This window comes from Pollicipes pollicipes, unplaced genomic scaffold (assembly GCF_011947565.3).
Source record: "Pollicipes pollicipes isolate AB1234 unplaced genomic scaffold, Ppol_2.1 Scaffold_4295;HRSCAF=5057_pilon_pilon_pilon, whole genome shotgun sequence".
Taxonomy (NCBI): Eukaryota; Metazoa; Arthropoda; class Thecostraca; order Pollicipedomorpha; family Pollicipedidae; genus Pollicipes; species Pollicipes pollicipes.
Genome location: NW_023596461.1, coordinates 4,675,803 through 4,690,826, shown reverse-complemented (window position 1 = coordinate 4,690,826; position 15,024 = coordinate 4,675,803). Strand labels below are relative to the sequence as shown.

The 15,024-nt window shown below is 52.4% G+C and overlaps 1 protein-coding gene across 1 annotated transcript; it reads left to right on the top strand.

Annotated features, from left to right (window-relative positions):
• The first annotated feature begins 8,073 nt into the window (after nucleotides 1-8,073).
• On the top strand, nucleotides 8,074-10,091 carry LOC119097037 (ribose-phosphate pyrophosphokinase 1-like). Its single transcript, XM_037220057.1, is given in 2 exon segments — nucleotides 8,074-8,324; nucleotides 8,327-10,091. Coding segments are annotated over 2 exon segments (954 nt in total). The 5' UTR covers nucleotides 8,074-8,272; the 3' UTR covers nucleotides 9,229-10,091.
• The last annotated feature ends 4,933 nt before the right edge of the window (nucleotides 10,092-15,024 follow it).

The window sequence follows — 15,024 nt, the reverse complement described above, 5'->3', positions numbered from 1 at the left end:
CTACCAGGAATTATTATACCAGATTTACCACACAACTCTTCAACCATTGAACGCCATGTTCGCCTGATATTATGAACTTTGGATGTCACGATTTGGGATGCTGTGAGCTTCATTGTTGTAATCTTCCCCTTTTAAGGGACAGGGACGATGCTCAAGGACATTGGGCGTTTCAATCGGACCCTTGTTGTTGGTCCTAAAGGGCCCATCGGACCCCTTTCCGAGTCCCTCGAACACTGCCCATGGCCGACTCGGGGACTCCTTCCGTCACAGAACCCCCTGTTGGACACTCTGAGGGCCTGGTCGTCAAAAGACCACTCATTGTTTTAGGGACTCCGACCAATGCAAATCACGGACCTCGATCTCGTTCCTGCTAGGGAAATGGGGCCCCAGGCGTCAGAAGAACACGGAGTCAATTATTCGGTGTAGTGGTCTCCGGCCGAAATAGGTGCCCGCACTGTCCCAGGGGTCCACAATCGGCGAAAGAGGCATATTGGCTGACATTTGGGATCACAGCCGTGCGGGCCAGGATGACCTGCAGCCTTTCGACCCTTACGGCCATTCAGTCTTCCCATCGGCTCGTTTATCGTCAGTCTTGAAGAGCACATCGGTCCCTCTTCAGGCACCCTCGTACACTCCCTGACCAACTCGGGGGCCCTTGTCAACACCGGACCTCCGGCTAGGCGCTGTGTGCCCCTGGCCGACACGGGGGCCCCTCATTGGCTCGGGGTGCACTTACCAATGTAAATCACGGGTTCTGACCTTGTCCCTGCTAGGGAAATGGGCTCCCAGGCCCAGGCCGGGGCCCAGTGAATGCAACGGGCCCTCTGGCAGGTATTTGAGGATCCGACCCGCGCCCCCTCTAATGACCTTTGGCCAGCCCTTCGGGTCCCATATCGACTTACGGTGCTCCCATTTGAGATTTCGTCGTGGTCACCTGGATGACACTTCAGGCCTATAATCAATCACTTTCTCCCCGCGACAGTCCGACATCAAGGGCAAACTGAGTTCGGGGAGGGGCAAAAAGTGGAAAATAACAAAAGTATCCCCCAAAACGTACGGTAACAAGCAGGAGTGGGTCCAGTGATGGAGGCCACGGGACATGCCCCCCTCCCCCCCCTGGGCCTCGAAAGGGCCCATTGGCTCCGAGGGCCCATAGCCGGCCGAACAGGTGCAGTTTTTTAACACAAAACGCAACAAAACTGGGTATCTCTGGACTTTCAAGCCACGAAGAACAGTTGTAAGCAAAAGTGAAGGGCCTATGAGAAGTCCCAAAATTACTCAATGATTCAAAAGTTGTGAACTGGAAATTTTAAGCTCCATTACACCGTCTAGGGTCCCATGCTGTTTCCGTGGGACCTATATGCCCCTCGCAGGTTCATTTCGGTCGTTTAGGAGCATTTCAGGTCATTTCGGTCGTTTAGGAGCATTCCGCGTTGTCCTTCATTTCTTTGCATTTACTCAGAGGGCTCTGCGCTGATGTTGGGACACTTCCTGTTAGCGTGCCGGGGAACTCTTGTCAATCACGGGCCGTTCCATGGATTATTTCCACTCGCCAGGCAGGCTCTGTGGGCGGTAGCCAGAGTCCCACACCTTAACCTGCCGGGGTACTCTCGGTTGCTTAGGGGCCCTTTACGTGGGTATCGGTTAACCTACCGACACACTTGCGACATGCCCATGGGTCCTCTACAATGGTCTAGGGCGTTTCCAATTCTCTGCCACTTCCTTAGGGCCCTACATTCCCGTCGGGGGCCCATCTAATGGCCTGCTTGGGCACACTCAGTCGTTCGGGGACCGTTTACATTGGGCTTTTGGTGCTTCTTTTTCTGAATGGGGAGTCTTCGCCTCTGTGGAGGGGGGGGGGGGGGGGGCTATCTGATAAACCTGCTCGGGCACATTCGATCGTTCGGGGTGCCCTCTATATTGGGCCATAGGCACGTGCTATTTGAGTGGGGCCCTACGTACTTGTCGGGGACGCCCTCTGTTCGCCTCCTCGGCCACACTGGATTACTGGTGGGCCCTGCACATTGGTTCTCGTTGTTTGAATCTAGGGACCTCTGCCCGTATCGGGGTCATCTGATAACCTATTTGGGTACACTCCATCTTTCGGGGCCCTCCGCATGGGGTTTTAGGTACTTCTTACTTTAATAGAGGGCCTTAAGCTCCTGTCGGGGCCCCATCTGATAAGATGCTCGGACCCCTTCGATCGTGGGGGACCTCTACGTCTGGTTTTGGGTACTTTCTGTTCTAATGGAGTCCCCTTCGCTCTTTTCGGGGCCCTATCTGGTAACGTGCTCTGGCGCACTCGGTTATTCGGGGCCTTCTACATCGTGCCGTGGGTAATTCATATTAAAACGGAATGCCCTACGCTCTTGCCGGAGCCACATCTGTTAACTTGCTCGGGTACACTGGAATATCAGGGGGCCCTCCACACTGTGTCTTGGGTACTTCCTATCTGAATGAAGGGACCTACGCACTTGTCGGGGACCCCATCTATTCGCCGCTTCGGCCACATTGGTTTGTTCGGGAGCCCTATGTATTGGGTCTTGGTGTTTGAATTTAGAGCCCTATACTCCTGTCTGGGTCACATTATAATTTGCTCCGGTATACTCAACCTTTCGGGGGCCCTCCACACTGGGTTTTGAGTACTTTGAGTGAAGGGCCCTGCGCTCTTGTCGGACTCGTTCCGATACGCTACTCGGGCACATTACATCCTTCTGGGGTCATTTACTTAGGGTCTTCAGTGCTTCCCATTCGAATGGAGGCCCTCACGCTCTTGTTGGGAGCCCTATTTGTTAACCTGCTCGGGCACACTCAGATCATTCGGGGACCCTCTACATTGGTATTGGGTGTTTCCTATTTGAATGGAGGGCCCCACGCTTTTGACCGGGCCCTGTATGTTTACTTTGTCTGATACACTGGATCATTCGAGGGCCCTCAGCATTGGGTCTTGAATAATTCCTATTGGAATGGAGGGTCATACGCTCTTTTTGGGAGCCTTATCTGTTGACTTGCTCGGGCACACTCGATTATTCGGGGGCCCTTTACATTGGGTCTTGAATACTTCCCATTTGAATGGAGGGCCCCATGCTCTTGACGGGGGCCCTACATGCTAACCTGTTCTGGTGCATTCGATCGTTCAAAGCCCTACACATTGTGTCGTGAGTATTTCTTATTTGAATAGATGGCCCTATGTTCTTAGCGGGCCCCATTTATTCAGCTGCTCGGGCCGGTGTCGGGTGCAGAGGGTGGGGGGAAGGCACAGGACCATGTCCCATGGACCATTCCGAGGGAACCTTAATGCTCCGAAGGGGCCCATAACCGGCTGGACGGACGCAGTTTCCTTACAACAAAAGCATAACAAAGTTGGATGCATTTGGGCCTACAGATGACCAAGAACCATTGCTAGCAAAAGTAATGAGTTCCTAAGCAAACGAAGTTCATTCTTCGCTGATTGAGAGAGAGTGTTCCTTGGGGAAAATTTTGGGGGTCATTACGCTGCCTAGAGACATTACGCTGCTGGCTGTTTGTCCCTATATGTCCACTTGCTGCGTCAACCTGATCGCTAAGGAGCTTTCCAAATTCCCCTTAATCTCTTCCCATTTTTTCGTAGGGCCCAATGTGCTGTTGGAACGTACTCTGCCTCCATGTTTGAGCACTGTTGATCAATCGGGTTTCCTCCACGGATTTTTCCCATTCGCCCGAAAGACTACATACACTTTTTCCGGGGCCTGCATATGCCAGAGTACACTCAGTTGCTCACGTGTCCTTCATATGATTCTCAGGTACTTTCTACTTGCTTGAAGGGTCTTGTGCCCTTGCCAGGGCTCTTATAAGGTAAGGCACGGAGACGCTCGATGCTCAGGGGCCCTCTACTTTGATCGATGGCTCTCTCCCTTTGGTCTCATTTGCGGCTGACTTTTCACTCCTATCGAGACCCGTGTTGTTAACCTGCCCGTGCACTCTTGATTGCGCAGGAGTATTAATTTATAATCTTTAATAATTTCCCTTTGCTCGGAGGGTCCTGTGCTATGACCTGGGCTTCATAGGTCAGCCTGTCGAGGCACTGCCGATCGTTTAGGGGCCCACCACGTGGGTCCACGACATTGGCCCACCACGTAAGTTCTTTTCGCTTGCTCTGTGGACCCCTATACTTGTTGACGGGAGTCACTGTGTTGGTCTCCTGCGGCGCCCATGGCCGCTCAGGTTCCGTACCTATTGGCCTTGGTGCCTTCGCCTTTGAGCAGCAGTCCAATATGCGCCGATGAATTTTTATGCGCAATTCCCGAACGTAATTACACATGCCTCCGCCGTAGTATGCGTCATTTCCGATCGGCTATTCAGTGTGTCACACTCATTTAGATGTACGTTCAACCTTCACGGGATCCCATAGGCGTAGAAATGTTTCAAAAAGTGTGGTGGGGGGGGGGGCAAGCTCAGGGTGTACTTCAGGAACTTTTTCTGGAAAGCGAGCCCGTTAACGGGGGGGAGGGGTGTAGAGATGTAGGTTGTTACCGCTCCTTACTCAAATGTCATGGCTGCTATGCTAGATATGCATCTGGAGCTGTTTCTCACTGTCGCACAATCTTGCCTGCTCGACTCATCTGTCATTTGGCAAATAGGGCTATCCAGCTTCCCTAGATTATTCGTTCATTTTAACATTGTCTTTCCTGGGGAGACGAAATTCCACGAGTGGGTAGGCACTTTGGGTCACTGGGGAAGCATCTGCCTCCACAGTGTAGATGTTAAAATACGGCCTGGAGATAGGCTGGCGAGAATTTTGAAAACGGATCGATGGCTCACAGTGCGACGGATTTTTCATGCGCCTTCATTTCGCTGGCTGCTTTTCGAGAGGTACGACTTACCTTAGCACTTAAGGCGGAAACAATTCTGGACTTGAAACTGCTAGAAACAATGACAAAAGCCATCACACTGGAGGTCCTCTTTTAAGAATCAAGCCCCATAATAATGCCCATCTGTCATATGTTCGTTATCTGGGCGCTGCTCCTGTTCGCCGTCGGTGGCCACTGTCCTGGCCCGGACGCCTCCTGCATGACTGAGGGGACATAACAACGGTTAACAAGTGACACGGTTTTCTTCGTTTTGTTGTTATTCTTACCTTGTGACCAGAACAGAAACCAAGAGCTACCGTGAGCTCAATTCTGATTGTATTTTGAGGTCAGCAAACTACAGAAATCAGTTGCTGAACGACTGAAAGGTATCAATCACCGGCGCTGTTAATTTACAATGGTTAGTTGACGCTTTCTAATTCGATAGAATTTAAAACTGTGTCAAAATTGTGATCTGGGTTCTATCGACATTGAGGACATTGTGAAGTTAGATTGTAGATCGATGTGATTGATCCAAATTTTAAGATGAATATTTGATTGCAGGTCGAGTGATCAACAATGTATTTGAACATGGCCAAACCATTTTGTCTGCAAATGCTCACCATTCAGTCAGAATCGATTAGTGGTACAATTTATGCAACGTGGTTTTTAACACGCGCACTCGCAAACCTTAGCAACAAAAACCTCGACACCAGGCGTTGCAGTTTCCATAGTCCGCGGAGCGTTAGCCCAGTAGCTAATACTTAGTCGTGGCCCACCAGTGGACGAAAATGATGACGCTTCTGAAATGATTATATTTAAACACCGTAATCGACTAGTAACACAAGTTATGTGATGTAATTTTGAGCATACGCACTCGAAAATCTTAGAAACACTAGTCCCGACCCCAGGCGTCGCAGTCTCCGTAGGCTGCACAGCGTCGGCCTGGCAGCTAATATTAAGTTGTGGCCAACGTGTGGACGAAAATGATGACGCTTCTGAAAAAGTATCCTTGAACTCTTCATGACATCAGGACTTACATTTAGAAGGCGGTCTGAACGCATATTTCACGTGTGCAATTTTAGACCGATGAAAAGAACGGATTGGCCCTTAAAGCACCGCGAAGTGGGGCTCGAATTTGTTGGTTGAACTGGAAGGGTGAAAGTAAAATCTCTATTTTTGGTGTTTTTTGCAGCTATTTATCTATCCAGAAGACAGGTTAACATGGCACCCGCCATCTGGTGGCACATGCAATGGTCAAAACGTATCAGTTTTACGGAGGTTGCAGCCCAGACCATCCTTGTCCTTGCTCCCGAGGTTGCGGGCGGCCATGTTCAAGCCTTTTGATGCATTTTGTTTTTAATACATTCTGAAAGATGAACGTTCTCAGGCGAACGTGGCATGACCTTGCTTGTTTTTTAAACTCGTTTCGTTCCATCCTATTCAACAATAATGAGACACCCATTTACTCAACAATAATGGGACCCATTATTTCCTTCCGGGCAAGGGGCCTCTTGAGTAGAACTCCAGAGGTACGTTACCGTTTCCGGTCAAGGGCTGAAGGGCCATTACGTCCCATCGCAAAGTGTCCTCAGGCTATCATTCTGGTGGCACGGGGCGGGATTTTCTGGTCGATCCGGATGCCATTAAAAACATATATCATATCACGTTGTTCCCATCCGTGACACAGGAGGCCTTCTGACCCGCGCAGTTAGCCCCGGATCAGCACAGTAACCCTCATTGATGCAATAACATCCTTGCTCACTGCAGGTAGTCTGATGGTTGTCACATAGACTCCAGTTCCGTGTTTTTCTGTGTTTTTTTCAGAGATATTGATTTCTCCCGACTGTAAATGGTAGATGAAATGAGGTTCTTAAGTTGAACCAACGTGGCTAACCCATGTTCGTCTTAAAATACTCAAGATCATGTCAGAACTGATTACTGATAAGAAAATGGTCTTGAACATGCGAGCTCGCAAGTCATAGCAGTAAAAGCCTCGACGCCCGGCGTTGCAGTCTCCAGGCCGTGCGGCGCCGGTATTGTGGCTGAACACTAAGCGATGGCCAATGAGCAAACGAAAAAGATAACGCATCTTGAGGGAGATGGCTGGTGAACTCGGTAACTCGGCATGTGTGTTTATTGTAGAGCAAAAGTAAGTCAAATGCAACGTTAATCTGAAAAGTGGGGGCCGGTTAACATTGCTGTCCCCCACCTTGAAAAGTGGGAAGGGGGTATGGCCCCCTGGCCCCCCTGTTCCTACGCCCATGTGGGATCCTCAATATCTCTGTAGGGCGTCGACTGCCTCCTCCTAGCATTTGAAACCACGGTGCCGCTCGCTATGAAAAGCCCTTTTTAGAATTCATTCCGCTTAGAAGTGAAGCGAGCTGGCATCATCACGCCACGCCGATAGACCATTAAGCCACACCCTTAACAGCGGCCGTCGTCGAAATTCGAACCCGAGTTTACCGCGTGCGAGGCCAGCACGCTATCCTTCCATCCACTGGAAATGCGGGCCCGGCGGCCGAAAATTCGTGATTAGAATAGAAATGGTTCAGAGTGAGTTGGTGGATTTCGTGACCGTTCGATGTCTATCACGCATAAAACCGACTTTTCGCACGGGGTTCTGCATTTTGCACCTTTTCCCCTACAGGACTGCCAATCCGCGTATGCTTGACACGTACAACCACCTGAAAGATTTTTGGACGGTGTATAAGTCCGCTGCGTAACCAGCCTCTGTTTTGGAGGGTGTATGAGCCCGATGCGTAACCACCCTCCGTTTTGGAGGATGTATACGCACCGCCTTCTGCAAAATGAGTGCTCTCGGTTCCGGATGTTTTTGGGTGTTTTTTTAAGCTTACCCAAGGTCACCACGTTTCAGGGATGTTGAGTTTGTGATCATAGGTCATCAGTTGGGAAAGGTTTCGTGCGTTCAGCCCTAACGGCTTGGAACATATGTACCCATATGTTTAGATGTTCTGCAGACTACTCCCGGTGATTTTGGCACTTTTATTGATCTTTGACGCTAGGGATATTTTGAACACGATCCAAGGTCACTGCGTTTCGGCTGTAATTAGTTGTAGGTTATGGCGTGTCGATTGGTAAGCATTTTGTGCTGATCATCCCCGTGGGCTCAGAGTTTGGGGTTGTCAATAAGTTTTGTCTATCGTTTAGTCCCTCTCGTTTACAACAGCGTTGGGGCGGCACTGCGCCACGTTTTGGACCTCACTTTATTGGTGCCTGGCGGGACCGTGTGCCTGGTGCGTGGTCCGCGGTTGGGCTGTCCGGGACCGATAAAAGCTGGGAGGCATTGTGTGTGGGATATTGCCAGCTTCGAGCGTTAGTTTTTGCAGTTTACGGCATAACTGCGGTGACGGTTGGCATTTGGGTGCTCATACGTGAGTCAAAGCTGCTTTGCAAATATTGAGGACTCGGAACAACATAGAATAATGCCGAACATCAAGGTCTTTTCGGGAAGCTCTCATCCTGACTTCGCCGCTAAGTGGTGGATCGCCTAGGCATAGAGCTTGGTCGGGTGGTCACCAAGAAGTTCAGCAATTTGGAGACTTGTGTGGAAATTGGGGAGTCTGTCCGTGGTGAAGATGTGTACATTGTGCAAAGTGGCTGTGGAGAGATAAATGACAACCTGATGGAACTTTTGATCATGATAAATGCATGCAAGATAGCATCTGCTGCCCGGGTTACAGCTGTGATCCCCTGCTTTCCATATGCCAGGCAGGACAAGAAAGATAAGTCAAGAGCCCCAGTGTCAGCAAAGCTTGTGGCAAACATGTTGACTGTTGCTGGCATGGATCATATCATCACCATGGATCTGCATGCCTCTCAGATTCAGGGCTTCTTTGATCTGCCTGTGGACAATCTGTATGCTGAGCCAGCAGTGCTGAAGTGGATCAAAGAAAATATCGCAGACTGGAAGACAAGCATCATTGTTTCACCAGATGCAGGGGGAGCCAAGCGTGTGACCTCCATTGCAGACAGCCTGAAGGTGGACTTTGCACTCATTCACAAGGAGAGGAAGAAGGCCAATGAAGTGTCTGACATGGTCCTTGTTGGCAATGTCACTGACAGGGTTGCCATCCTGGTGGACGACATGGCTGACACCTGTGGAACTGTAGTCAAGGCAGCAGACAAACTGAAGGAAGCAGGTGCTACTAAAGTTTATGCTATCCTGACACATGGTATTTTCTCAGGTCCAGCCATATCCAGAATCAATGGTGCATGCTTTGAGGCAGTGGTTGCCACCAACACCATTCCCCAGGATGAGCACATGATCCAGTGTGACAAGATCAGGTGCATTGACGTTGCAATGATATTTGCTGAGGCCCTGAGGAGAACCCACAATGGCGAGTCAGTCTCCTACCTCTTTGCAAATGTTCCATATTAGGCCAGTTGTCTTGATTACCTCATGAGAGAGGAGACAGAGTTAGATGGCTATGGGCAAGGATTATGGGGCATTTGGCTGCATGTTGCTGTAAGAAAGAGAATGTTTGTTTTGTTAGTGTTTTGTCCAAAGCACAAAGTGCATGACAAACACTCATTTATTCTGAACCTGTTTGCAAACATTGCACTAGGATTGATCAGTTCAAGTTGACTGACATGATTATTCTAGAGCATCCTGTGCCATCATTGTGCAATATGTGAGCCATCTGCAGAAATGATAAAATCATTCCAATGCGGTTATATAGCGTCATTTGTGTTATTTTGAACACATAACTTAGTCTGGTAATCACCCAGTCTGGTAATCACCCAAACCCCTGAAGCACCTGCTGGATGGTGGCAGTTTGAAAACATAATCTGGTCTGATAATCAGCAAAACCCTGAAGACACCAAATGTAGGATGTGGAGTTTGGGCTGCCAGTGGGCTTATGGTAGCTATTTAGTTAAAAAGCCATGGCAAAGGTTATCTCATATGTTGGCTCTTGATGCATGTTGATGTGCATGGTTCTGCTGACTGACTCAGCAAGTCAGCAGTAATACTCAACACTATGGTATGCATTTGTAACAGGAACAAGCAAGTATGCTTTGCTCAAGTGAATTCAATATTATTTTGCAGGCATGTTTATCATGTGGCAGTATAATAGGAACAGTGTAGTTTTGAAGAAGGTTATCAAATATGTTCAGTGGTCACCCAGAACTTTCTTTATTTCTGTGTTGCCCTGAGGATCATGCTATCTTATTGGTTGAAAGGCTGGCCTTTTTGTAGAATTTTTGTTGTGCCTGGTTGTGTATGTGGATGATTATGGTGCTTGACCGGTCAATATATTGATTACCTACATATTGGGTTTCAAGTTCTGACCAGGCCTGAAAAGCGCGATGATTAGACTGCGTGTCTGAGATCAGGCTGCGCGTCTGGGATCAGGCTGCGCGTCTGAGATCGTGCTGCGCGTTTGAGATCAGGTGACGTGGTCGAGCCGCTGGTGCCTGTTGCATAACGCGAAGTTGCCACGTTTTCGCTGGCCTTAGCGTTTGAAATAGCGTGATTCAGTGGCCACTATGTATGATAAGCTCCTTTGCAGGTAAGTGACGGTGTGGCACAGTTATGGTCACGGCTCTGGAAACCAGTGCGACCACAGGTGGATGCAACGCAAGATCTTTTTGAACCGTTTAACCATTTCAAGCCGGATGCCGCCAGATGGATTCGACGGTGCCGTGTATTGCGAATAGATATGCTACATATATATATATATATATATATGTATATATATATATATATATATATATATAATATTATATACAGTGCCTCATTACCAATAGATAAACATGGAGCGACCATTTCAGCAAAAATCAAACCGAAGAGTTTTAAACGTGTCCGGATCGGACTCGCCTGATCTAGACACGGTCGCTGCCATAAGGGGATCGTGCCGTTTGACGGAGGAGAGGACGAGAACTTCACTGGCAAAAAACTACGCCGATGTGTGCTGCCGGCAACGCGCACTCAAGCACATACCATGAATCCACCCGCTTGTTGAACGTTTCGAAGTGTGTGGCCGATCTCGACAACCGAGCAGGGAAGACGCGGTGTCGGCCGCACGGCGTTTGGGTCTGTTCTGAAAATTCGTTGCGACCTGAATGCCGTCCAGCCATAACTGCGCCGTTGTTTGGCGCTGGCGCGACCTCAGCCACCCATTTCGATCGCGGCGCGATGGAGCAGACTTGTGAATTGGTGCGGGAACGAACCATGGGTGAACTTCTGCCAACTGAACCCTGAAAACTGACACTCCGATGCGTAACGCTGGTTTGCGCGGACTTCCAAACGCGACTGGCTGTACCAGCTCAGGTGTTCCACCGGAGCATGTGCCCGACGACCACGCCAGCCAACTAAAACAGCACATGACCTCGCCTAACATCTAAACCAACCTCGCTCCCCCCAGGCCGCACGAGGCGTTCCGCCTGCTGCGGTGCCTGTATTGCGAACCATACGTCCTCTTTTCGGCGGTGCTTCGTAATGCAAGCGGACCAGCGGTGTGAGTAGCAATGGCCGTCGCATATGCCCTTCAAGGCAAACTATCCTGTAGCCCGCCTCTTAGCAGCCAACGAGCCGGCTGCGCTGGTGGCCGGTGGCCGGGAGCCGACAGGAAGTATCCAGTTGCATCCCCATGCAGCGGCAGCGGCCGGTCGTACCAGCTGACCGCTGGGCTCGGTCAGCTCCTGCGCCGCCGCTGAGGAAGTGGCGCCCCCGGCGCCGGACGCCAGGCTGGCACGTCTCCAACGGACCCAGCGGGTGTCCCGGGTAGCAACCGCCCACGCTGCAAGGTGCCGTTATTCGCCGCCAAGGTTGGCGCTGTTTGTGGCGCTCCAGGACATTTAGTGGCGGCGAACATGACTGGAAACTCAGGGGGAGAGAATCGCACATGCCACCACGAATTTCAGGTCAAGCGATTTTCGACCAGGGATATGAGATGGCAGTGTCGCAGTAGATCAGTGACGTCACGCGAGGCTTGAGCCTCCCGACCCCCTCCAAATAAAAGTAGCATGAGGAACATTAGACATGCGACATACGGTAGGCATCTATAACAGCTACACCCCGGCCGGGGCCTTCTCGCACGTGCGCCACTGTCCCGCGGACTGGGGTACAGATGATCTCGGAAGGGGGGGGGGACAAGCCGAACTGGGGGGGGGGGGGACTTGTCTTGTGGTGGAATTAACCAGACTTTGAAAAGCCAATTACCTTGCCGCCATTGGAGAAGTTTAAAATCAGCTTTTTGGCAAATTGAGGACGCTGCTCCGTGAGTCCACTCAGCCGCTCAGCCTCCTCGCGGAGGGGGCCAAGTGCGCACGCCTCTGCGTCCCTGTGCAGGTGCCATCAGCCCCTGGGGAATCCCATCGCTATCATGGGTGGTTCTCTCCTTGAGGCGCGCTCGTGCAACTGAAGGTGGGGCGGCCCATGTCCGATATCGGGCACGGTGTGGGCGGGGACACAGCTTCAGTCTTGTCATGTAGCATCATAGCAGTCACATTTCCCCCCGTTTAGGGCGACCGCTCGAGTTATGATTGTGGTGAGAGCCGCAAGCATCCCAAGCAGTGTCGAATAAGGCAAATGCCGTTTATTCGTTCTCCAGAGAACTGCCAACCATCGCTGCTTACCAGTGTTTTTGCTTCTCCAACCAAACATAGCACGCGCCATCTTGCAAGCCCAATGAGCGTCTCTGGTGTTGCGACACCAGAGCCCTACGACGGGTCTGGTCGTGACGTCACTCCTCAGGCTCCCGAGCAGATACGAAACACCGCAGTGATTCTTCCGTTCCCGTAAACACTACACGTCCCACTCATGCCTTTGTCTTGCAAGGGTTGCATTGCATGTCTTGTTACTTAAACATGAGGATGATGATGACGATGGTGATAAACCTAACGACATTACAGCTACTGGCTTGGCTAGATATGAACACGACACGAAAGTTCAACCAGTCCTCACAACCGCCTACTGCAAACTCCGTCGGACGTCATCGGTTTATTGTGACCAATCATGACTGATTGCGGCCAATCGCACGGCAGGCCACACGGCCGGTTCGCGGCTGTCACGTGCCGCGTCGGCCGCCGGCCGTCCGCGCCGCTGGGCTGGGCCGTCGGCCGAGGTCGACGCGCTCCTGCCGGCCGCAGAGCAGAGCCGCGCGCAGCCGGAGCCCATCGGCGGGCCGGCACGGACTCAGTGGACTCGGCTGTCGGGGGAGAGTCCGGTCAGCGCTCTGACACGCCGCGCGCGCGCCGAGCGGGGCGCCGACGAGTGCGTCACTTCAGGCATTCCGAGCACGAGCGACGCCCCAGGGTCGTTCCCCGTCCGTGCAGTGCGACACCGTACACCTGGACGGTACGCGTCCGACGAGCTACGACACGGCGGTGGGGAGGCGTTCCCCGGCGCAGGGGTTTGACTCACCCGCTCAGCGACCTCTGTGGCGCGCAGTGGAGCGACCGCCGCTCCGGCGCGCGGCGCGCGGTGGACGGAAGTGGCCTCCTAGGTCAGGCTGGCGCCGCTCTAGCCGCCATCAGCCTGGTCCACAGACCGGCGGGTCAACCAGGGGTGGCCAGGAGGCTGTCGAAGCTGGGTTTGCCGCGGTGGCGCGGCTGGGACAGAAACAATGGGGGAAAACTGGCGACGGTCCCGTCGAGTCGCCAAAAAACAAAATGAACGTTATGGCGCGATCGCGGATCGAGCGAGGAGATAAACAGCATGGCGACCAGTCAGAAATATACAGCATAATCACAAGTAAGCGAAGACGATTATCACCATTGTTACAAATCACAGGACGTGCAGGGGAGCGCGAGCACATGTCCCACGGAGCGCGGAAACACAAACACCGGCCAGAACGCGGGCGTAGTCCCAGTATAAAATATATAACAAAAAAAAACCCACAAGGCAGGACCCGAGAAACGTCCGTCCAAACCGGCAACTGACGTCTCACCACACGAGCAAACCGAACCAGAGATGCAACGCTCCCATTTTCCCATTCCCCTCAGGACGCTCCGCCCGGCGCGGCTGCACCCACGGTCACGCTTACGAGAGCCATCCAGCGTTACGTGACGGCGACCGAGAGCGGGTGACGTGGGCATGGCAGCGTCTGGCGCGGGGCAACTCACCCTCAGCCCAGCCCGCACCGTCTCCTACCTGACGAGGTCTCAGCGCGCTAGCCTGGCGCCGGCGCTGACCATCGCGGTCGGCAGGTCTGACCTGACCTGACCTCTCATCACTAATGCACAGATGCTCGCAGGCCGGCCTCGGTGCCGTCTGGCCCGGCCCCGCCTACTCTCCAGCCGGCCGCGCGCCGCTCACAGCGACTTCCCTCCCGGCGAGCGGAGCACGCCGGGAGCACGCACTGCCCGCGAGCCTATCTCGAGCGTCCGGCGGCTACTCACGGGTCACGAGGCCGCGGCCGACCGCTGCTCCGCACTCGCCCGTCTCCACACCGCGTTACAAAAGGTCAAGGCTCCAGCCAGCCGCGGGCTGTTGAGACATTTGCTCTTAAACGCTAAGACAACCACCGACAACCGCCACGCTTCATGCTCATGCTGCTCGCCTAATGACGCCGGCTTCGTGGACATGGTCCGCGTCTGCCCAACGGTCTCGCTCCTACAGGGCCGAACAGCATTTCGGGCGACTCTTCCACCCTCCGCATCACACAAAGCTACTGGGCGTCTGGCCACATCTCTCGCTCGATACAAATGCCGCAGATTTCGAAACCTTTATTACACAATGAAGGTATGACTTGCGGCGACCGAACGCATCTGAAGTACAGCACTTCTCCGCTGGGAGAATCGCACCGGGGTATGTGCGGGATCGCGTCCTCCGAAGGCGGCGTGAAAACACGATTTGTCTTATCAACAGAGATCTCTTCACTCTGTCCATGCCCAGATCTGCCGGCGCCAGCGCGAGGACGCCATACGGCCACGCGGCCACTGATCGGTCCCCAGCATCGGTAGACGTTACCGACTGCCGCCCGCCCCTTACGGCCACGAGGCGCTACACCAGGGCTGCTCTGTCATCATCAAGAGCACGGCGCGACGGAACGCTCAACAGTCCGCTCCAGCGCTTCCAAAATCAATGACAAAAGACATTAACACACGACAATGATGCGATGAAAGCAAGTGAAGTAATACCCTAATGAACTCCATGCGTAAAACACTACTCGGTCTTAAGGAACTGGAAACGCTGCCGCACGCTCTCTAAGCGCCAATGCGTCCACATGGC